This window comes from Scyliorhinus canicula, chromosome 24 (genome assembly GCF_902713615.1).
Source record: "Scyliorhinus canicula chromosome 24, sScyCan1.1, whole genome shotgun sequence".
Classification (NCBI taxonomy): domain Eukaryota; kingdom Metazoa; phylum Chordata; class Chondrichthyes; order Carcharhiniformes; family Scyliorhinidae; genus Scyliorhinus; species Scyliorhinus canicula.
Window position 1 is genome coordinate 20663458 of NC_052169.1, and position 22275 is coordinate 20685732.

General features: G+C 47.1%; 1 protein-coding gene across 2 annotated transcripts in view; it reads right to left on the minus strand.

Annotated features, from left to right (window-relative positions):
• Nucleotides 1-360: 360 nt before the first annotated feature.
• LOC119956909 (sorting nexin-27-like) overlaps nt 361-22275 on the minus strand; it is a 139726-nt gene continuing 117811 nt past the window's right edge. The window contains exons 8-13 of one of the 2 annotated variants that reach the window (XM_038784469.1): nt 19730-19819; nt 12899-13048; nt 10240-10368; nt 8290-8349; nt 6162-6212; nt 361-2344 (exon numbers count right to left, since the gene is read on the minus strand). In XM_038784469.1, coding sequence (XP_038640397.1) covers nt 2294-2344; nt 6162-6212; nt 8290-8349; nt 10240-10368; nt 12899-13048; nt 19730-19819 — 531 coding nt within the window. In that variant the 3' untranslated portion in view covers nt 361-2293. Of the gene's footprint in view, nt 2345-6111; nt 6213-8289; nt 8350-10239; nt 10369-12898; nt 13049-19729; nt 19820-22275 lie in introns of both variants that reach the window. The other variant, XM_038784470.1, reaches the window with a different exon arrangement.

Consider the following 22275-nt stretch of genomic DNA (forward strand, 5'->3'; position numbering starts at 1 on the left):
CAACGAGGCTTCAGAAACGATTCGCTCCCCTTCATTTCTCCTCCCCCTCCCCCCCATGGTCAGGAGTTGGTGACGCGCTTGTTTTCGGAGCATACACCGCCCGTTACTTGGATTCTTCCTGGTTTTCAACTAGAAATAAGAATAATTTTCCTTTGCAAAGTCTGAAGGGGGAAATCCTCCCTTCCCCGCCCCTACACTTTGCCTCCTAGAAGCAGAGAAGAGTCACGGTGCAGAAAGAAACCATGGTGTTGGCGCAGAGATCACCATCGAATAATACGGCTCACAGGTGAGATCTTATTGAACCCAAATCCTTCATTTCTGAGAGGACAACGGAAGTAAATTGACTCAATGACAATGACAGCCATTTTACACAAACCAGTCGCCACCTTTAATTATGTATCTATAAATAATTACATTGCAGCTTTAACACTGATGCTTTCAAGAAATTACATGGTAATTTTGAGAAGACTAGGATTTTTTTTTATACAAAAACAATTGCTTCCCCTCCACAGTCAGCCTCTGGTAAGTAGTGTGTCCTCCTCCTGCCTGCATACAGGCCCATATTGAACATAATACAAATACACAGTCTCCCGGTTATCTGCAAAAGGACTTTTGGATCCTGGCGCAACAAATCTGTCATCAGACCTCATTACGAGGGCCGTGCTCAGAAAGTTGACTTTCAAACTGATCCATCCGTCCCCAAATGCTGCAAGGCTGACCCCTGTGCAAAGGAGATATTCCCATTTAAAGCTTTGAGATGTCACACCATCAGTTTACACCCCTTCACTTACACTGGCCAGTTTAGCATTCTGCACTCCTCACCCCAGCTGGTGAATTGTGAGGAAGCCTCGGTAGAAAAAAAAAGGTCGCCTGGGAACTGGTTAAAAACTATCCCAAAAGGCTTTTGCACCCTATGATTCAATTAAATCCCCTGCTTCCTAAAGTACAAGATGAACTTTGCACAGAGCAACATCACTGCCAGCAAGGAACACAAACCCCACAACGTCCAACGCTGACGACTGGTGACTAACCTATAACAGAGTATAGCTGTGTTATTAAGCAGGATGCTGAGGTTGCGTAACTGCTTATTTCAGAAACAGTGCACAACATAAAGGGCATTGGAAGTAGTTTCTTAAGTAGTGTATATGGACCATTTTACAGTCCAAGCAACTGGCCTGAACCAGTCCCCAAAGAACAGGGAAAAAGTATCATGAACTCAAAAAGGGTTAATTACAAATCTGGCCACATATTGAACACTGAAGGTTTCTCCATCTTCCCCCCCCACCCCCCATGCCTCGTCAATTCATTTCACTGTCACAGCACGTGTCAAAAGTAGATATTTCCTATACAGCTTTGGAGAGATCAGTAGCAATGAGTTACTGGATGGTCTAATACTTAGCCCCCAGCTTAAAGAACCCAAAAACAGAAGAGCCCCAGACACTTCTAAATGGGCGTCCGTGCTGTCTTAACAGCACGATGGCTCTTCATACAAAACGTCTCTACTGCTTTTCAATACAAAACAAAACCAAAGGGTTTTTTTTTCAGTAGGGTCTTAAGGAAAAGGCTCCCTCTGTGCCCAGACGTTTCCTCCAATATCCTTATTGTATATTACTGAATTGCAATACTGTACATGCTGCATGCTGGCAATCGGTGGGCTCTTTACTACCCTGCTGTCAGATTTGAACAAAGGGAGGACATACACTTGGAAACTCGATTTTCAGATGTTGATAAGTTGTCAAAATGATCGGATTCTGGGATCCAGTGCCAAAAACACGCTCTACGCAATATCCAGTCAGTTTGGAGACTGAAGCTCCCCAAATAACGAGCAGGGATCCTGACTCTTTAATACTCTGCAATTAGCTACTAGTGTACACGGTCTAGTCATTAGGTTGGAAACGAAGAGCTCGTCCTAGATACAGTGCTCACGCCCTTTCACCCACTGGCCCCAGGCTAACAATTCAGGACTGGTAAGCTCTGGCCTCCTGCATTCTATTAGCCACATGCTGTGGCCACTTCCCTTCTGATTAGGAAGATCCTGTCTCAGCGTCCGGCACTGTCCAATAAACATGTTACTCCTTGATCACTCACAGAGGCGGCTACGAGTGGAAACATTACAACAGTGAAAGATGTGATGAAATGACGAATGGACTACTTGAAGACTGTTTTGATGTCACAGCTACATTGAGGAAAGGTGCGGGCTGTTCCATGCCTCCTTCATCCCCAATGCCAAAGGTCCAATTGCTTCAATTTTCATGCTAAGGTGCTGAGATGCTACAGAGAATAAGGTCTCCCCTCAGGACAGGGAGCCTCGAGGGCCCCTTGCTGCGGCCGCATGAAAAATATTCTGGAAAACAAAAAGTTTGGAGAAAAAAAAAGGAGAATCCATATTAATGGGGTGAACGTGAATGAGAAACTCTGATGCCCAGAGACGCAGAGTGATTCTCTGCGGAATCATACGGGCTTTTCGATGGTAAAACCGGCACAGCACAATTCAAAACAAACACATGGAGATCGCGGAACCTACATTCAAACCAATAACTCAGCAACTCCTCCCCACACTCACCATTGAAAGTGCCAAATCATCCAGAGGGGACAGGACAATGTGCAGCAAGGTGCCTCACCAATTGGGGAAGTTCTATTTGGCAGCCCGAATGGTGAAGTCATTTCACTGGAGGACGTTGCAAACAAAACTGGTAATATTCCTCAACCAACCCAAAAACCTGAGCACCTCAAAGAACAGAATCATAGAATTTACAGTGAGAAGGAGGCCATTCGGCCAATCGAGTCTGCACCGGCTCTTTGAAAGAGCAAGTTACATAAGCCCAGGCCTCCATCCTATCCCTGTAACCCCAGCTAACGTTTTTTTTTTTTGCACACTAAGGGCAATTTAGCATGGCCAATCCACCTAACCTGCACGTCTTTGGACTGTGGGAGGAAACCGGAGCACCCGGAGGAAACCCACGCACACACAGGGAGAACGTGCAGACTCTGCACAGACAGTGACCCAAGCCGGGAATTGAACCTGGGACCCGGGAGCTGTGAAACAACTGTGCTAACCACTATGCTACCCCATGTAACGGAAGGCCGGTTGAATTTGGATTAGGTGAGGCGTTTGGGTTTGAACTGAACTCCTGGGTTTTGATTTCAAAGCCTCAGAGGAACTAAACTCAGACTCTAAACCCAATCTCCTAAACGCAAGCAAGCCAGACGTGGCACTGGATCGCTGCCAGATTGGTTGTGGTGAGATGGGGATTTTCTGGGAAGGAAGACAGTAACCTTCCTCCAGATGCTCAGATGGAATTAACAAACGTTAAACATGGCCATCATTGCGGTTTGTCGCCCAGTCCAGTCAGATTATACGAATCATAAATGGACAGGGTGGTGAAGGCGGCATTCAGTATGCTAGGTTTCATTGGTCAGAATATCGAATACAGGAGTTAGGGCGTCTTGGTGAAGTTGTACAAGGCATTAGTACGGCCACCCTTGGAATACTGTGTTCAGTTCTGGTCACCCTATTATAGAAAGGATATTATTAAACTAGAAAGAGTGCAGAAGAGATTTACTAGGATGTTGCTGGGACTTAATGGTTTGAGTTATAAGGAGAGGCTGCGACTTTTTTCCCTGGAGCGTAGGAGGCTTAGGGGTGATATAGAGGTCTATAAAATAGTGAGGAGCATCGATAAGGTAGATAGTCAACATCTTTTCCCAAAGGTAGAGGAGTCTAGAACTAGAGGGCAGAGGTTTAAGGTGAGAGGGGAGATACAAAAGGGTCCAGAGGAGCAATTCTTTTCACACAGAGGGTGGTGAGTGTGTGGAACGAGCTGCCGCCTCTGGTTGTAGAGATGGGTACAATTTTATCTTTTAAAAAGCATTTAGACAGTTGGGTAAGGTGGGTATAGAGGGATATGGGCCAAATGCGGGCAAGTGGGACCAGCTTAGTGATATAAACTTCTTTTTCTTTTTATATCCAATTAATTTTTTCCAATTAAGGGGCAATTTAGCATGGCCAATCCACCTACCCTGCACATCTTTGTGTTGTGGGGGTGAAACTCACACAGACCTGGGGAGAATGTGCAAACTCCACACGGACAGTGACCCAGGGCCGGGATTCGAACCTGGGGCCTCGGCGCCGTGAGGAAGCAATGCTAACCACTGCGCCACAGTCCTGCCCTTCTTAGTGATAGAAAGTGGGCGGCATGGACACGTTAGGCTGAAGATCCTGTTTCCACGCTGTAAACATCTATGACTCTATACTGAGAACCATTGGAATGGTTAGCCTGCTCAGGTGACCTATTCATACACTGGACGATCAAACAGAAATTCCTCACTGCGGAGATAAAATAAAACCCCTCTCAAAATGTCAGCACTGAAACACTACGATGTTACCTGTGTATCTTACCTTTTCATTTTGAAGATTTACAATCAGAGAAATTACAAGACAATGGTGATTTAAAAAAACAAAACACAACCCAATTCTCCTGAAGAGTCTTGTCCACATCGACAAACATCTATCTAGCTGTGGTCAGGCACATTATGATCAACGTATACGATCAGGTCACCTTAGCTATATAATCACATCTTATATGCAGGAGTCAGAGAATTAACAGATTAAGGGATCAAGCTGGGAGCTGACACCACACAAAGCTTCAATATGAAGGACAACAGGCTTAATTTTGCAAGGTTGTGGCTTCAATGTGAAAATAGAGTCCAGTGCACAAGACAGGGAAGTGAATACTAGTTTATGCTGTCAGTGTGGGGATCCCGGACACAAGAATAAAACTTACAGGCAGAATGAACTAACACGACCATGAACCCAATTCAGTGGGAATATATTTGATTAGATACCTTTGGAAATGTTACCTTGTTCAAGTGCAACTCTGTACAATTACCCTCACTACGGTTAAGCAGGTACTTTGCGCACTGCGGCTGTAGCAGGTGGCTTCCATTTACTGAAAGGGAAACACTCTCTTATCACCTCCAAACACCAAAATTGCTTGCAAAAACAGAAAACGCTGGACAATCTCAGCAGGTCTGACAGCGTCTGTGGAGAGAGATAAGGGAGCTGCAGTTTCAAGTCTGGATGACTCGGGGAGAACGTGCAATCTCCACACAGTCACCAGAGGCCAAAATCAAAGCTGGGTCGCTGGCGCCGAGAGACAGCAGGGCTGACCACTTTGTCACTGTGCCACCCCGCCACTGTGCCAGCTTCCTTACTGAAAGAAATCGTTAATAAGTCTTACAACACCAGGTTAAAGTCCAACAGGTTTGTTTCAAACATGAGCTTTCGGAGCACAGCTCAGGTGAACCTGAGGAAGGAGCTGTGCTCCGAAAGCTAGTGATTCAAAACAAACCTGTTGGACTTTAACCTGGTGTTGCAAGACTTCTTACTGTGTCCACCCCAGTCCAACGCCGGCATCTCCACATCATGAAAGAAATCTGACAGAGCAGCAATCTCGGGTCAGCCGGACATCAGCCGCATCTCAAAATGCTGCAAAGCTGCATTTAGTAATGGGAGGCCATTCAGTCCGCGAGCACCCCCTGCAAAGGGACAGCACCAATCAAACCTCGAGCAATAAGAAATTCTCAATGGGAGGTTGCCTCAATACCCTCATTCACAAATAAAAATCCATTCTGCTCAGTCTTGATTGCTTCCAATGACTCCCAGGATCCACAGCCATTGGGAATTGGGAGACAATTCCAGGTTTCTACCAGCCTTTGCGGAAAAGTGCAACCTGACTTCACTCTCGAACGCTGGCTCCAATTTTAAAATGGATCCCCCATTGTCCTGGATTCTCTGTCGGGGACATGGTTTACCTGTGAATCTAACCTATCAAATCATTCTGACACTAAACGATTAGATTGCCCCTCAAACTCCCCCACTCGATTAGAGAGGAGTGTCTCTTCCGAAACGGAGAAACCTTCCCCGTTGGATAGTTTGAAAAGACTTCACCACAGCGGACAGGATATTGAGTAATTTAGTGACGTTAATGTTGGCAGCTGGTAGGGAGGGGTGACTGATTCAATGACGCTGCACTTCAGGAAAACCTCAGGCATGCTGTTACAGGGCAGGTCTGTAACTGGACAACTCTGGGACACACGCGCCAGCCTCACCAGCGATATCAAAGCATTTGTACGCGCTCCTCCATTCGCCATGCCCGTACCATGTGGCTGGTGCTATTCCTATTGTCTTCATCATTGCCAGCTTCTTCCATCTGTGGGAGAGACAGAGACAGGGTGGGAGAGGGCTTAGAGCGAAGGCAGATAGACAGAGAGAGAGATTAAAAATGTCGCACATTCTTCAAAACAGTCGAAAAGGATAAACCTGACACCGTCAGTGGCGGGGGAGATTTTACAGGCCAGTCTAAAATCAGCAGCCAGGAGGGAGGGGACTTTGCAGGCCGATGGGGGTGGGTGGTTACAGGTCAGCTAGTTTAATGTGAGCAGCAAGGACGAATCGAAAGCCAGTTGACAAGGAGGAGCAAGAGATTCGGATGGGTAAATCATATTCGACTATTTCTTGGTAGTAACAGATAGGAACAGCGACAGTGTGATGAAAGCGCGCATGGACTTTCCTGTGGAGAGAGAAAAAAGCTAACATTTCGAGTCTGGATGACTCTATCAAATCTGGAGAGAACTTTGACAAAGAATATTTATACTGTTGTGGGGCGAGAGCGAGAGAAAGAGGGAGAGAGATGTGGAGCTGGATAGAAGGCCAGCGATAGGTGGAGATAGACAAAGCTGGTGTTGACAAAAAGACACGGGGAATGTAATGGGGATGATCAAGGCTAAGAAGGGTGATTAAGGCTGATCAGAATGTGTCAATGGCATAACAGGGGTAAGTAGCGAGTCAAAGGACAACCTGGAACAGGGAACAGATGGCCCAGTCGGGCGGGGCAAGGGGGGAAACGATGGTGAGGGGAAAACAGATAGACGGAACAAATGAAAATAAATTGATAGAATTAAAAATGGGGTGAAGGTGGAGGACAGAGTGCACAATCTGAAATCGTTGAAGTCAATGTTAAGTCTGGACGGCTGCAACGTGCCTAAATCGGAAGAGATGCTGCTGTTCCTCCAGAGTTTGCGTTGGGTTCCACTGCAACAGGCCAAGGACGGACATGTCAACGTGAGACTTTCCAAAGGTGTTTGATAAAGCAACATATAATAGCAAAACCCAAGTCCAAGGTCAGTCCCAGCATGGCTACAAAACTGGCAGAGAGACAGAACAGTCATGGTGAAGGAAGGAAGGTATGGACCCTGCTTTCTCAACCGCACCCCTCGCCCGTGGTGTGGTGACCCTCGGGTTAAATCACCAGTAGTCAGGTCTCTCTCCAAATAAAAGGGGGAAGAGCAGCCTACGACACTCAGGGGGCTATGGTGTCCTTTATTCACATCCCAGATCAGGAGCTATTTTGGAAACACATTCACTTGAATTTGGGTTGTAAGCCACAATTTCAAAATGTGAAAAGGACATGAAACCTGTTGCAAACAATGGGGAAGATGGTCCCAGACTTTAACAGGACTTGGGCTGCTGGAATAGGCAGGAACATAGCAGGGAAATTTCAAAACACAATTTTGAACAGGGAGGTTTGCTCATGCTCTTGGGGGGGGATTTGAACCAACTTGGCAGGGGGCTGGGGTCCCGAGTGGAGGTTCAGCAGGGGGAAAATTTGAACAGACATCAAGCGAGCCAGGAAGGCATAGAATGTCTGAACCAGTTAAATCACGAGGGAGTTTGGCAAGATTGGATGGTATTAATTTTAATGCAAGGAGTCTGACAAACAAGGCAGATGAGTTAAGGGCACAAATTAAAACATGGGGGCATGATGCCATTGCTGTCACTGAGACATGGTTGAGAGGGGGGCAGGATTGACAGCTCAACATTCCAGGATATTGGATCGCCAGGCAAGATGGGAACTGCAGTTGGGATCAGAAAAAAAAAAGGCTTTTTTCCTATTGGTGAAAAGTCAATGTTTACTGCTTGAGACCACCTCATAAAAAACCCCCCATTACCAAGCAATGGCTGAAGGGGGCAACAGATGTTTAATCGGTACAAGGAATATCAGCCTTGAGTCAAAGCAGAAACAATATTTATTCTCAATTTTGCCTCAGCCAGAATTTCAAATCCCTCTGAGCCTAGATGAAAATCTCAGTTAGACAGCTGTCTGCAGCCGGTCTGCAAATGGCTTTCCATAAGGCTGACGTCTTCTTCATGCACGTGACCAGAGCTAAGGAATAATCTGTTCAGACACACAAGATTCCACCCCCCCCCTCACCCCGGATCTCCCTTACCTCTTTCCTCCATCGCAGCTCACACAGAACACGCTCAAAACATTCATGCATGTAGTTAAACTGCAAAAGAAAAGAAAACACAAACGTCACATGAACAGGACGTTCCCAAGGCAGTCGGCTGGCAATGAAAAGTGCAGATGCTGTTTATGTGGTTTAATGTGGCATGGTTGTGTGCTCAATGAGGCAGTGAAGGAAAGGGGATACCTCCCAAGCCAGCCTCAAGCCACCCTGAGGTAGACCACAAGCACAAGCGGCTTAATAACCAACAGTTCAGCGCCTGGGTTGCATGCCCGAGAACTCTCGCTGGCCTCCTGCTTGTTTCGAGCAAATCAGCAGCACGGCATCAGCTAGTATTGCTGGAGGAGTGCGGAACACGTCACCAGAAGAAGAGCAAATACTATTTAATAGTGACACTAAAAAGGAATTGGAGAATCACTTGAAAAAATGATCAAGCATCAAGTGGCAGCAAGGTGGCACAGTGGTTAGCACTGCTGCCTCACGGCGCTGAGGACCCGGGTTCGATCCCGGTCACTGTCCGTGTGGAGTTTGCACATTGCCCCTGTGTCTGCGTGGGTCTCACCCCCAGAAAACAAAGACGTACAGGGTAGGTGGATTGACCATGTTAAATTGTCAAAAACATTTGGTACTCTAAACTTTTAAGGAAAAAGAAAAAGAAAAAAGAGGAATTGTACAGGGCTACGGAGAAACTAATCAGAAACAGTCACTTTCTGTGCGGTGATTCTTAGCAATTCTTAGAATCCATACAGTGCAGAAGGAGGCCATTTGGCCCATTGAATCTGCAGCCTACCTCGGCCTACATCCCCACCCAATCCCTGTTACCCCACCTAGCCTTTTGGACATTAAAGGGGCGATTTGGAATGACGAATCCACCTAACCTGCACATCCCTTGGGCACTAAGGGGCAAACTTTGGGGCCTCACGGTAGCATGGTGGTTAGCATCAATGCTTCACAGCTCCAGGGTCCCAGGTTCGATTCCCGGCTGGGTCACTGTCTGTGTGGAGTCTGCACGTCCTCCCAGTGTGTGCGTGGGTTTCCTCCGGGTGCTCCGGTTTCCTCCCACAGTCCAAAGATGTGCGGGTTAGGTGGATTGGCCATGCTAAATTGCCCGTAGTGTAAGGTTAATGGGGGGATTGCTAAATTGCCCGTAGTGTCCTAAAAAGTAAGGTTAAGGGGGAGTTGTTGGGTTACGAGTATAGGATGGATACGTGAGTTTGAGTAGGGTGATCATTGCTTGGCACAGCATCGAGGGCCGAAGGGCCTGTTCTGTGCTGTACTGTTCTAAAAAAAAAATTCTAAATATAGCAGTCAATCCACCCAACCTGCACATCTTTGGACTGTGAGAGGAAACCGGAGGAAACCCACACAGACACAGGGAGAACGTGCAGACTCCAACCACCCACGGTTGGAATCACACCCGGGTCCCTGGTGCTGTGAGGCAGCAGTGCTAACCACAGTGCCACCATGCCGCAACTTGCATTTATATTTGATATCTCCCGAAGTGCTATAATAACCTCAATTTCTTATTTCTTTTTAAGTGATGTCAGTCAACGATAAAAATCAGCCAAGACAATGGGGAGAACTCTCCTGCTCTTCTTCAAATCGCGTCATGGGATCTTTCATGTATACCCGAGGGGGCGGACAGGTTTGACGTCTCATCCGAAAGTCAGCACCTCGGGCAGTGTGGCACCCCTCAGTACTGCCACCGGAGCCCAGATTTGGTGCCCAAATTGGGACTTAAAAGTCACAACCTTCTCCCTCAGCTGAGAGCCTCACTGACTGGGCCACGACAGACTCCACTTGAGCCCCCAATGAGGGAAGGAGCCGTGCGCGTGCGCACGTGCGGGTGTGTGTGGCTAATGGCAACAGGGCTGGCTTGTCCAATCAGCACGAAGCGCCGTCAGTCTCGAAACGCGCAGCAGAGTTACTCACGTAAGGAGTGAAGATTTTGACCCAACGCGGTTTCTTTTCCCCGCGGATGTATTCAAAACAGAACGCCATTCCCTCTTCATCCATGTCCCACTGGTGCATCTCGTCCCACTCAAACATGATTACCTGGTTCTTTTTGTTTAAAAGGAAAACAGAGAGCATTGCAGCAACTTTATCACACAATAGAAAAAACACAACACAAGAAAGGATGGACTGACTTTGTTCGGGCAGCGGAGGACGGTTCAAACCATCTCTTTACAACCCAGATACTGTCCGCAGGAGGTTAAAGGTCGACCTGATGGAGGTTACTTTGTGGATGGCAAGTCCATGGTTAACATAGGGGAGATGGGGGTGTAGTCGCTAGACTAATAATCCAGAGACCCAGGGTAATGCTCTGGGGACCCGGGTTCGAATCCCACCACAGCAGATGGTGGAATTTGAATTCAATAAAACCATTTTCCATCGTCATAAAATCCCATCTGGTTCACTGATGTCCTTCAGAGAAGGAAATCTGTTGTTATCACCTGGTCTGGCCTACATGTGACTCCAAACCCACAGCGATGTGCTCGACTCTTAAATGCCCTCAGGGATACAAAAACAAAGAAAATTACAGCACAGGAACAGGCCCTTCGGCCCTCCCAGCCTGCGCCGATCCAGATCCTTTATCTAAACCTGTCGCCTATTTTCCAAGGATCTCCTTTCCTCTGTTCCCGCCCATTCAGATACCTGTCTAGATGCTGCCTAAATGATGCTATCGTGCCCGCCTCTACCACCACAGCTGGCAAAGCGTTCCAGGCATCCACCACCCTCTGCGTAAAAAAAGTTTCCACTCACATCTCCCTTAAACATTTCCCTTCTCACCTTGAAATCGTGACCCCTTGTAACTGACACCCCCACTCTTGGAAAAAGCTTGTTGCTATGCACCCTGTCCATACCCCTCATAATTTTGTAGACCTCAATCAGGTCCTCCCTCAGCCTCCGTTGATGGGTAACAAATGCTGGCCCAGCCAGCAACACCCACATCCCATCAATGATTAAAGAAAAAAGTTCCTCCACAAGGCAGAACAAATTGAAGATCAGAAGGGATGTTCAAAGACGACCTAAGGGCAGCACGCTCCAGGGTCCCAGGTTCGATTCCCGGCTTGGGTCACTGTGCGGAGTCTGCACGTCATGCGTGGATTTCCTCCGGGTGCTCCAGTTTCCTCCCACAAGTCCCAAAAGATGTGATGTTAGATAATTTGGACATTCTGAATTCTCCCTCTGCGTACCCGAACATGCGCCGGAGTATGGCGACTAGGGGCTTTTCACAGTAACTTCATTGCAGTGTTAATGTAAGCCTACTTGTGACAATAAAGATTATTATTATTTGTGCAAATTTTGATTGGAATGTTGAATTCTGTCACAAACCAAATAATTTTTAAAAGTGAAACAAGCTATTTGCAAACTCGGAGTGGAATTAAGATTTGGTGGGACTCGTGGAGAAGCATTTGTGCAGACATTATGGTCAAGTGGACTGTTTGGTGCTATATCATCCCACAATGGTTTGGGTAGATGGAAACCAGTGGGATGTAATCGATATAGAAATAAAATGCCAGTGTGTAGTGCCAGGTAAACGGGGTCAATGTCGAGGGCAGCACGGTGGCGCAGTGGTTCGCACTGCAGCCTCCTGGCACCGAGGTCCCAGGTTCGATCCCGGCTCTGGGTCACTGTCCGTGTGGAGTTTGCACATTCTCCCCGTGTCTGCGTGGGTTTCGCCCCCACGACCCAAAGATGTGCAGGCTAGGTGGATTGGCCACGCTAAATTGCCCCTTAATTGGAAGAAATTAATTGGGCACTCTAAATTTAAAAAAAAAAGGGGTCAATGTCACTGGACTAGTAATCCAGAGGCCCAGGCTCATACTCTGGGAACAAGGATTCAAACCTCATCGCGGCAGTTGATGGAATTTAAATTCAATGAATAAATCTGGAATTGAAAGCCAATCTCAGGAATAGTGACCCTGAAACTATTGATTGTCAAAACCCATTTGGTTCACTGATGTCCTTTAGGGAAGGAAATCTGCCGTCCTTACCTGGTCTGGCCGACATGTGACTCCAGACCCACGGCAATATGGTTGACTCATCACTGCCCTCCGAAATGGCCCAGCCACACTTCAAGTGCAATTAGGGATGGGCAACAAATGTTGGTCCAGACAGCGCGGCTGACATCCCGTGAAAGATAAAAGGCATGGCGAGCTGAACAACAACGTTCTGTACATTCTACAAACTGCGTTGGATCACAACCTGAATCCTATTCACTGTAGAAGATTTTAGGTCGCGACTCTGTGCGGAGTCTGCACGTTCTCCCCGTGTGTGCGTGGGTTTCCTCTGGGTGCTCCGGTTTCCTCCCACAGTCCAAAGATGTGCAGGTTAGGTGGATTGGCCATGCTAAATTGCCCTTAGTGTCCAAATTGCCCTTAGTGTTAGGTGGGTTTACTGGGTTATGGGGATAGGGTGGAGGTATGGGCTTGGGTAGGGTGCTCTTTCCAAGAGCCGATGGAGACTGGATGGGCTGAATGGCCTCCTTCTGCACTGTAAATTCTATGTCACTATGTCACATGACTCAGAGCAGCAGGACACTACAAAATGAGCGCACAGAACCGGCCCAGTTAGGGATGGCACATACCTCCAGCTGTCCATCCTCTGTGCAAGCGTGGAGTTTAAAGTGCTGAATGCTAATGGCCGCCATCACATGCCCCTTCCTTCGAGAGTCACACCGACAGTGCGGGAAAACGATCTGATTGTAGCCCTCACAAGTCCGAATCATGTTGAGGTACTGCAATAATGGAACAGGCAAGTAAGACGAATAAAGAGCCTGTGAAATCCCACTCCTCCCACATCGCTTCAATGAAACTCATCATGAGAACCAGCATTAAATTCTGCTGCAATCGGTCGAGGAAGAGCTGCATTTATATAGCGCCTTTCAAGACCTCAGGCCATCCCAAAATGATTTACAGCCAATTGGGAGACCTCAAGTGTCATTGAGGTACGGTAGGAAATGCCAGAGAGTTCACTCAGCGAACTCTCACCAACAGCAACATGGTCAAGGCCAGAGAATCTTATTTTAGCAACATTGGCTCGGAAATGCTTTGGAAATCCTTGGGATGAGAGGGGGGCTATATAAATGCAACACCGCTTGTTCTTTACCCTTCAATCACTGCCCCTTCACATCCGTCCTTGCCAACCGTCATTGGCTCTTCAGCCAAAGTGTAAAATTCATAACCCCCGTTGACAGAGTCTTCCCAGCTCCAGTAACCTCCGCCAGCTCTATACTGCTATCCTTCTCTCGGTCACAGCTTCAATCTCAGCCCACACTCTGGACCAGACAAGCCATCTTGCTATCATTCCCCATCTTAATCGACATTACTAAAAAACAGATTATCTGGTCACTCATCTCATCATTGTGAGAATGTAGCTTCTTCCCCTTTTAAATATACATCTCTTTGATCAAACTTTCCACTAACTCTGCTATCGCCGCCATTACCCACTTGCGTACCGGTTATCACAGCGGGCAAAGCTGGTCACGAGCGGCGCTGTGTGCCTGAGATGGCCAACACTTGCTTTGAGCCAACCAACCAGATGGTCAAAAGTGACCCCTGCCATGGAGAGTACGTGGCCTGCTGCCTCCTCTACTGGGTGACCTGGCACCAAACAAATTTACTAATGGCCGCCTCTACTAGCCATTACTACTATTTAAAATGATGTGGCGATGCCGGCGTTGGACTGGGGTGAGCACAGTGAGAAGTCTTACAACACCAGGTTGAAGTCCAACAGGTTTGTTTCGAATCACTAGCTTTCGGAGCACAGCTTCTTCCTCGGGTGAATGAAGAGGTGGGTTCCAGAAACATACATATAGACAAAGCCAATGATGCAAGACAATACTTTGAATGCGATCATTTGCAGGTAATCAAGTCTTTACAGGTCCAGGCAGAGCGACTGGAGAGAGGGATAATCACAGGTTAAAGAGGTGTGAATTGTCTCAAGCCAGGACAGTTGGTAGGATTTTGCAAGCCCAGGCCAGATGGTGGGGGATGAATGTAATGCGCCATGAATCCAAGGTCTCGGTTGAGGCCGTACTCATGTGTGTGGAACTTAGCTATAAGTTTCTGCTCGGTGATTCTGCGTTGTCGCGCATCCTGAAGGCCACCTTGGAGAACGCTTACCCGGAGATCAGAGGCTGAATGCCCTTGACTGCTGAAGTGTTCCCCAACTGGAAGAATTCTGGGCTTGAGACAATTCACAACTCTTTAACCGGTGATTATAAGACCATAAGACCATAAGACATAGGAGCGGAAGTAAGGCCATTCGGCCCATCGAGTCCACTCCACCATTCAATCATGGTTGATTTCAACTCCATTTACCCGCTCTCTCCCCATAGCCCTTAATTCCTCGCGAAATCAAGAATTTATCAATTTCTGTCTTAAAGACACTCAATGTCCCGGCCTCCACCGCCCTCTGTGGCAATGAATTCCACAGACCTACCACTCTCTGGCTGAAGAAATTTCTCCTCATCTCTGTTCTAAAGTGACTCCCTTTTATTCTAAGGCTGTGCCCCCGCGTCCTAGTCTCCCCTGCTAATGGAAACAACTTCCCTACGTCCATTCTATCCAAGCCATTCATTATCTTGTAAGTTTCTATTAGATCTCCCCTCAACCTCCTAAACTCCAATGAATATAATCCCACGATCCTCAGACGTTCATCGTATGTTAGGCCTACCATCCCTGGGATCATCTGTGTGAATCTCCGCTGGACCCGCTCCAGTGCCAGTATGTCCTTCCCGAGGTGTGGGGCCCAAAATTGCTCACAGTATTCTAAATGGGGCCTAACTAGTGCTTTATAAAGCCTCAGAAGTACATCCCTGCTTTTATATTCCAAGCCTCTTGAGATAAATGACAACATTACATTTGCTTTCTTAATTACGGACTCAGCCTGCAAGTTTACCTTTAGAGAATCCTGGACTAGGACTCCCAAGTCCCTTTGCACTTTAGCATTATGAATTTTGTCACCGTTTAGAAAATAGTCCATGCCTCTATTCTTTTTTCCAAAGTGCAAGACCTCGCACTTGCCCACGTTGAATTTCATCAGCCACTTCTTGGACCATTCTCCTAAACTGTCTAAATCTTTCTGCAGCCTCCCCACCTCCTCAATACTACCTGCCCCTCCACCTATCTTTGTATCATCGGCAAACTTGGCCAGAATGCCCCCAGTCCCGTCATCTAGATCGTTAATATATAAAGAGAACAGCTGTGGCCCCAACACTGAACCCTGCGGGACACCACTTGTCACCGGTTGCCATTCCGAAAAAGAACCTTTTATCCCAACTCTCTGCCTTCTGTCTGACAGCCAATCGTCAATCCATGTTAGTACCTTGCCTCGAATACCATGGGCCCTTATTTTACTCAGCAGTCTCCTGTGAGGCACCTTGTCAAAGGCCTTTTGGAAGTCAAGATAGATAACATCCATTGGCTCTCCTTGGTCTAACCTATTTGTTATCTCTTCAAAGAACTCTAACAGGTTTGTCAGGCACGACCTCCCCTTACTAAATCCATGCTGACTTGTCCTAATCCGACCCTGCACTTCCAAGAATTTAGAAATCTCATCCTTAACGATGGATTCTAGAATTTTGCCAACAACCGAGGTTAGGCTAATTGGCCTATAATTTTCCATCTTTTTTCTTGTTCCCTTCTTGAACAGGGGGGTTACAACAGCGATTTTCCAATCCTCTGGGACTTTCCCTGATTCCAGTGACTTTTGAAAGATCATAACTAACGCCTCCACTATTTCTTCAGCTATCTCCTTTAGAGCTCTAGGATGTAGCCCATCTGGGCCCGGAGATTTATCAATTTTCAGACCTTTTAGTTTCTCTAGCACCTTCTCCTTTGTGATGGCAACCATATTCAACTCTGCCCCCTGACTTTCCTGAATTGTTGGGATATTACTCATGTCTTCTACTGTGAAGACTGACGCAAAGTACTTATTAAGTTCCTCAGCTATTTCCTTGTCTCCCATCACTAGATTACCAGCGTCATTTTGGAGCGGCCCAATGTCTACTTTTGCCTCCCGTTTGTTTTTAATGTATTTAAAGAAACTTTTACTATAATTCCTAATGTTACTGGCTAGCCTACCTTCATATTTGATCCTCTCCTTCCTTATTTCTCTCTTTGTTATCCTCTGTTTGTTTTTGTAACCTTCCCAATCTTCTGACTTCCCACTACTCTTTGCCACATTATAGGCTCTCTCTTTTGCCTTGATGCATTCCCTGACTTCCTTTGTCAGCCATGGCTGCCTAATCCTCCCTCTGATAACCTTTCTTTTCTTTGGGATGAACCTCTGCACTGTGTCCTCAATTACTCCCAGAAACTCCTGCCATTGCTGTTCTACTGTCTTTCCCACTAGGCTCTGCTTCCAGTCGATTTTCGTCAGTTCCTCCCTCATGCGCCTGTAATTACCTTTATTTAACTGTAAAACCTTTACATCTGATTCTACCTTCCTTCTTTCAAATTGCAGACTGAATTCTACCATATTATGATCACTGCTTCCTAAGTGTTCCCTTACTTTAAGATCTTTTATCAATTCTGGCTCATTACATAACACTAAGTCCAGAATAGCCTGTTCCCTCGTGGGCTCCATCACAAGCTGTTCCAAAAAGCCATCCTGTAAACATTCAATGAATTCCCTTTCTTTGGGTCCACTGGCAACATTATTTACCCAGTCCACCTGCATATTGAAGTCCCCCATGATCACTGTGACCTTGCCTTTCTGACATGCCCTTTCTATTTCGTGGTGCATTTTGTGCCCCTGGTCCTGACCACTGTCAGGAGCCCTGTACATAACTCCTATTATGGTTTTTTTGCCTTTGTGGTTCCTCAACTCTACCCACACAGACTCCACATCGTCTGACCCTATGTCGTTTAGTGCTATTGATTTAATTTCATTTCTAATTAACAAGGCAACCCTGCCCCCTCTACCCACCTCTCTGTCTTTTCGATAGGTTGTAAATCCCTGGATGTTTAACTGCCAGTCCTGAACCCCCTGCAACCATGTCTCTGTGATGCCTACCACATCATACCTGCCAGTCACAATCTGGGCCACAAGCTCATCTACCTTGTTCCGTACACTGTGGGCATTTAAATATAGCACCTTTAATTCCCTATTGACTGTCCCTTTTTGTTTTCTTAGTGTGGTGGACCTTGGTTTACTGAGCCTTTCCATACACTGTGTCATATTTTGTGAGATGGGGACTATCGTAACCTCTCCTGAGCTCTGTCTTTTCGTGATTTTTTGTAATCCTAAGCAGCTACGCTTCCCACTGATTCCTTCACCTCTTGGTTCCCTGACTTTCCCTTCCCCCCCCAATCTCTAGTTTAAAGTCCTATTGACCACCCTATTTACTCTTTTCGCCAGAACACTGGTCCCAGCTCGGTTCAGGTGGAGACCATCCCAACGGTATAGGTCCCCCCTGTCCCAAAACTGATGCCAGTGTCCCATGAAAAGGAACCCCTCTTTCCCACACCACTCTTTCAGCCACGTGTTAACTTCCCTTATTCTTGCCTCCCTATGCCAATTTGCACGTGGCTCGGGCAGTAATCCGGAGATTATGACCCTTGAGGACCTGTTTTTTAATTTGAATCCTAACTCTTTATAATCTCTAAACAGGTCCTCTTTCCTAGACTTGCCCAAGTTGTTGGTACCGAAATGGACCACAACAACTGGATCCTCCCCCTCCCTCTCCAATATCCTTTCAAGCCGGTCAGAGATGTCCCGCACCCTAGCACCGGGCAGTCAACATACCATGCGGGACCCTCTATCCTGCTCACAAAGGATACTATCTATCCCTCTGATAATAGAATCCCCTACAACTACAACTTGCCTATTTACCTCCTCCCCTTGAATGGCCTGCTGAACCATGGTGCCTTGGTCAGCTGACTCATCCTTCCTGCAGCCCTGTTCGCCATCCACACAGGGAGGAAGTGCCTCGTACCTGTTGGACAGGGTCAAGGGCTGAGGCTCCTGAGTTCCTGACTGCTGGTTCCCTTTACCTGCCTGACTTGCAGTCACACCCTGCTGTCCCTGGCCACTGGCAGGATTTAAACTATTTACTCTGACAGGTGTGACTGCCTCCTGAAACAAAGTGTCCAGGTAAGCCTCCCCCTCCCGGATGTGCCTCAGTGTGTGAAGCTCAGACTCCAGCTCATCAACTCTGAGCCGGAGTTCTTCGAGCAGCCAACACTTACTGCAGATCTGGTCGCTGCAGCTCGCAATGGGATCTGCCAGCTCCCACATCAAGCAGCTTAAGCACATCACCTGACCAGCCATCTCTAATTAATTAATTTGTTTAATTTAAGTTTACGAGTTTTAAATTTGGGGCAGATTGGTTATCAACCAATTAGATCACAGCTTCCCTCTGATGTCACTTTTGAAAAAAAGTGGAAAACAGGAAGTTACCGTTAGGTCTGTATACTCACCCAGAGACTGCTCCTCCTCCTCTGAACAGCTCCCGAAACTAGGCCTCGATCCCCGGGTTAAAGTGAGTTTTTATACTCACCCAGAGACTGCTCCTCCTCCTCTGAACGGCTGAAACTAGACCAACTGACAGAACTTTTTTTTTGGTTAGAGGAGGAGGATGGGTGGGAGACAGTACGTAAGTAGTGTTTCGGGTAAAGCTGTCACTCGAGAACAGCCCCTTCACAAACCACCTTCAACTTACGCTGACCGCACTGCACGTATGCAAATGTCCCCGGAACAGCCAATCAGAAGCTCTGCTGCCCTCTCTCCCTCTCTCCAGTTATCCCTCTCTCCAGTTGCTCCGTCTGGATCTGTAAAGACTTGATTACTGCAAAGACTCGCATTCAAAGTATCGTCTTGCATCATTGACTTTGTCTATGTTTCTGGAACCTACCTCTTCATTCACCTGAGGAAGGAGCTGTGCTCCGAAAACTAGTGCTTCGAAACAAACCTGTTGGACTTTACCTGGTGTTATAAGACGTCTTACTGTACTATTTAAAAGCAAGCGTATAATCCGATAATTGGATCCGTGTCCATCTGGTTTTAAGGTTGGTGTCATTTAGCAGCCTTCCATTGTGGTACCTGGAGGTGATCTGGCCACGTTCCATCGGGATGAGCAACACCACAGCTATTTCTGCAGCTTGGAATCACCTGGACCCCAAGTTTGACACGATGCGGCCCTACCCATTGGGTATTACTGCCCCTCGAGGACTCTACGATTCACATGATTGCTATTGCTTGAAGAATTGGTTCCATTCTCAACTTTTGGAAGCAGAGGTACAGACTAAATGGGCCGAATGGGCTCCTACTTTAACTGTAGTTAAAGATTGGAATAGGTTATTCTTCTTGTACAATTTCTGCTGACTGGCTATCTCAGCACAGCCCGAAGCTGCAGGTTCTGGTGCAGATTAACCGACTCGGCAGACACACAGACAATAAAGCAGAGTCCTACCATGACTTTCTTGTGCTGCTCTGAGAGTTTCTGGAGCTGGTACGACTTATCGCCAACTCGGATCCGCCCTTTCTTCACATCCTCCACAGCCTGTAATTACAACACAGCGAGTGACTTGGGGCAGTGACGCACTGGCCTGCAGTTACCATCAGAGACAGGGAGTTAGGCGATAACACACCACCCAATATTTCGCAAGACTGGGCACTATTCTGGGATTGCTCGTTCCCTACACCCCTCACAGATGTTGGCGCTACTCCAATTCTAGCCTCTCGAACATCCTGGATGTTAATTCCCTCCACCACTGCCAGCTTTGCCGCCTTCTTGTGCTGCGAACTCCTGAGCCTGATGGGTCAGCAACCTTTATTTTACGGGAAAAATGTTTTTAAACAAATCTGCCCGAGATCAAATCTACTGGGAGCCGGAAGATGGGAAGATTAGGTTTCGAAACCCAATATTTGTCAAGTTGCCAAGTGTTGCTGGGGAAAGAATTTACATAACTAATAATTAAAACACATCGATTGAATACAGTGTCAATCAAAAACCAAATCTAAATTCAGATCGAACTCTGAATTATCGCATTTTTAAACTTGTACATGCCATCATTTTGTCAGTAGTGATCTTTAAAGCAAACTTCAACCCAAGATGCTCAGAGTTAAAGACAGTTTTTCACTTATTTTTGTGACTAATGAATGTTCCCAGATGTACAGAATATATCATCTCCGATATATAATGGTAATGGTAAAGAAATAATAATGGTAGCAACTGTGAAACCTGGCCCTCAAATCGGAGGGGTTATCAATAACCATGGTGTAGCTTATACTATTCAAACAGGTTTACGGAGAGCATAATGATGCTTCTTTTGGCCAGGGCTCTGGTCATGGCCGAACCTTTTCGACAACACTCCTGTCAAGGGCCTTGGGACATTTTACTACATGAAACGATGCTATACAAATGCAAGTTATAGAAGCTGTGGTTGCTGGGTCTTTGTCACCTGGGACCATGCCACCCCAATCCAGAAATGTGTTTCCTTGCCAGGTCTGTGGTTAGAACAGGGCTACTCTCCAGAATTTCTCATTGCAAAAAGGTCAAGATCAGGAACTCAGCCCAACGCATCAGACAAGCTTGCCACCCCCACATCGATTCTGTCTACACCTCCCGCTGCCTCAGGAAGGCAGACGGCATTATCAGAGACCCCTCCCACCCAGGCATTGTCCTCTTCCAGGCCCTTCCATCAGGCAGAAGGTACAGAAATCTGAAGACCCGCACATCCAGACATAGGAACAGCTTCTTCCCCACAGCTACAAGACTCCTCAACGGCTCCCCCTCGGACTGATCTGTTCCCTGTAGGAACACTATTCACGCCGCCCTATGCTGCTCTTGCTCATGTATTTGCTTTGTTTGGCCCCTTGTTCAGCACTGTAACCCATCACTGTTTTGTCGATGTACCATTTGTCAATGTTCCCTGTTAATTATTCTTGTGTCTACTGTGTACGTACTGTGTACGTTCCTCGGCCGCAGAAAAATACTTTTCACTGTACTTCAGTACATGTGACAATAAATCAAATCGAAACACAGGTCCTGGGTTACAATCCCACTCCAGCACACAACCTCGGCCGACTCTCCACTCCTATACAGAGGGAGTGCTGCACTGTAGGGGGCACTGCCATCCCGATGAGCCATTGAACAGTCCTATGGATGCAAACAATCCCACATTCTGAAGGGGTGAGTTTAGTTTTGGCTTGCTCTGTTGCACTCCGTAAGCATGCAAGTAAAGTCACCATAGTCCCAGATGACCATGGGCTGCTTTCCCCTTTGAGGGGGGGAGCGCTGACTGGTAGTGATTTAACCCGAGGATCACCACAGCTCAGGCGGGGGCAAGGTTGAGAAGGCGGGGCCTTCATGAATGACCTCCGGTTGCACTCCGTAGGAGCCTATCGATGATGATTGTTAAATTCTGAATGTATCATCGTCATCCAGAGAACGAGTCACCCTGCTGCAATGGGTACGGTAGTGTAGTGGGCCAGTACTCCAGAGGCAGAGAGGTCAAATCCAAACACAGCCAAGTTGAAATTGAATTCAATAAATCTGGTACTTTGCAGTTGGCGTTAGGAAATGGAGATAAAGCCCAACTGTTTCACGAACAAATACTGTGGCTTTACAAGGTCAGAGGCTGGGAATTCTGCAGCGACCTCCTGACTCACAAAGGCTGCCCATTATCTGCAAGGCACAAGTCAGGAGTGTGATGGAATACTCCCTCACTTGCCTGGATGAGTGCAGCTCCAACAACACTCAAGAAGCTCAACACCATCCAGGACAAAGCAACCCACTTGATTGGCATCCCATCCACAAACATTCACTCCCCCCACCACTGACACACAGTGGCAGCCGTGTGTACCATCTACAAGATGCACTGCAGCAACTTACCGAGGCTCCTTCCAAACCCATGGCCACTACCAGCTAGAAGGACAAGGGCAGCAGATACATGGGAACACCTCCCCCTTGAAGTTCCCCTCCAAGACACTCACCATCCTGACTTGGAAATATAT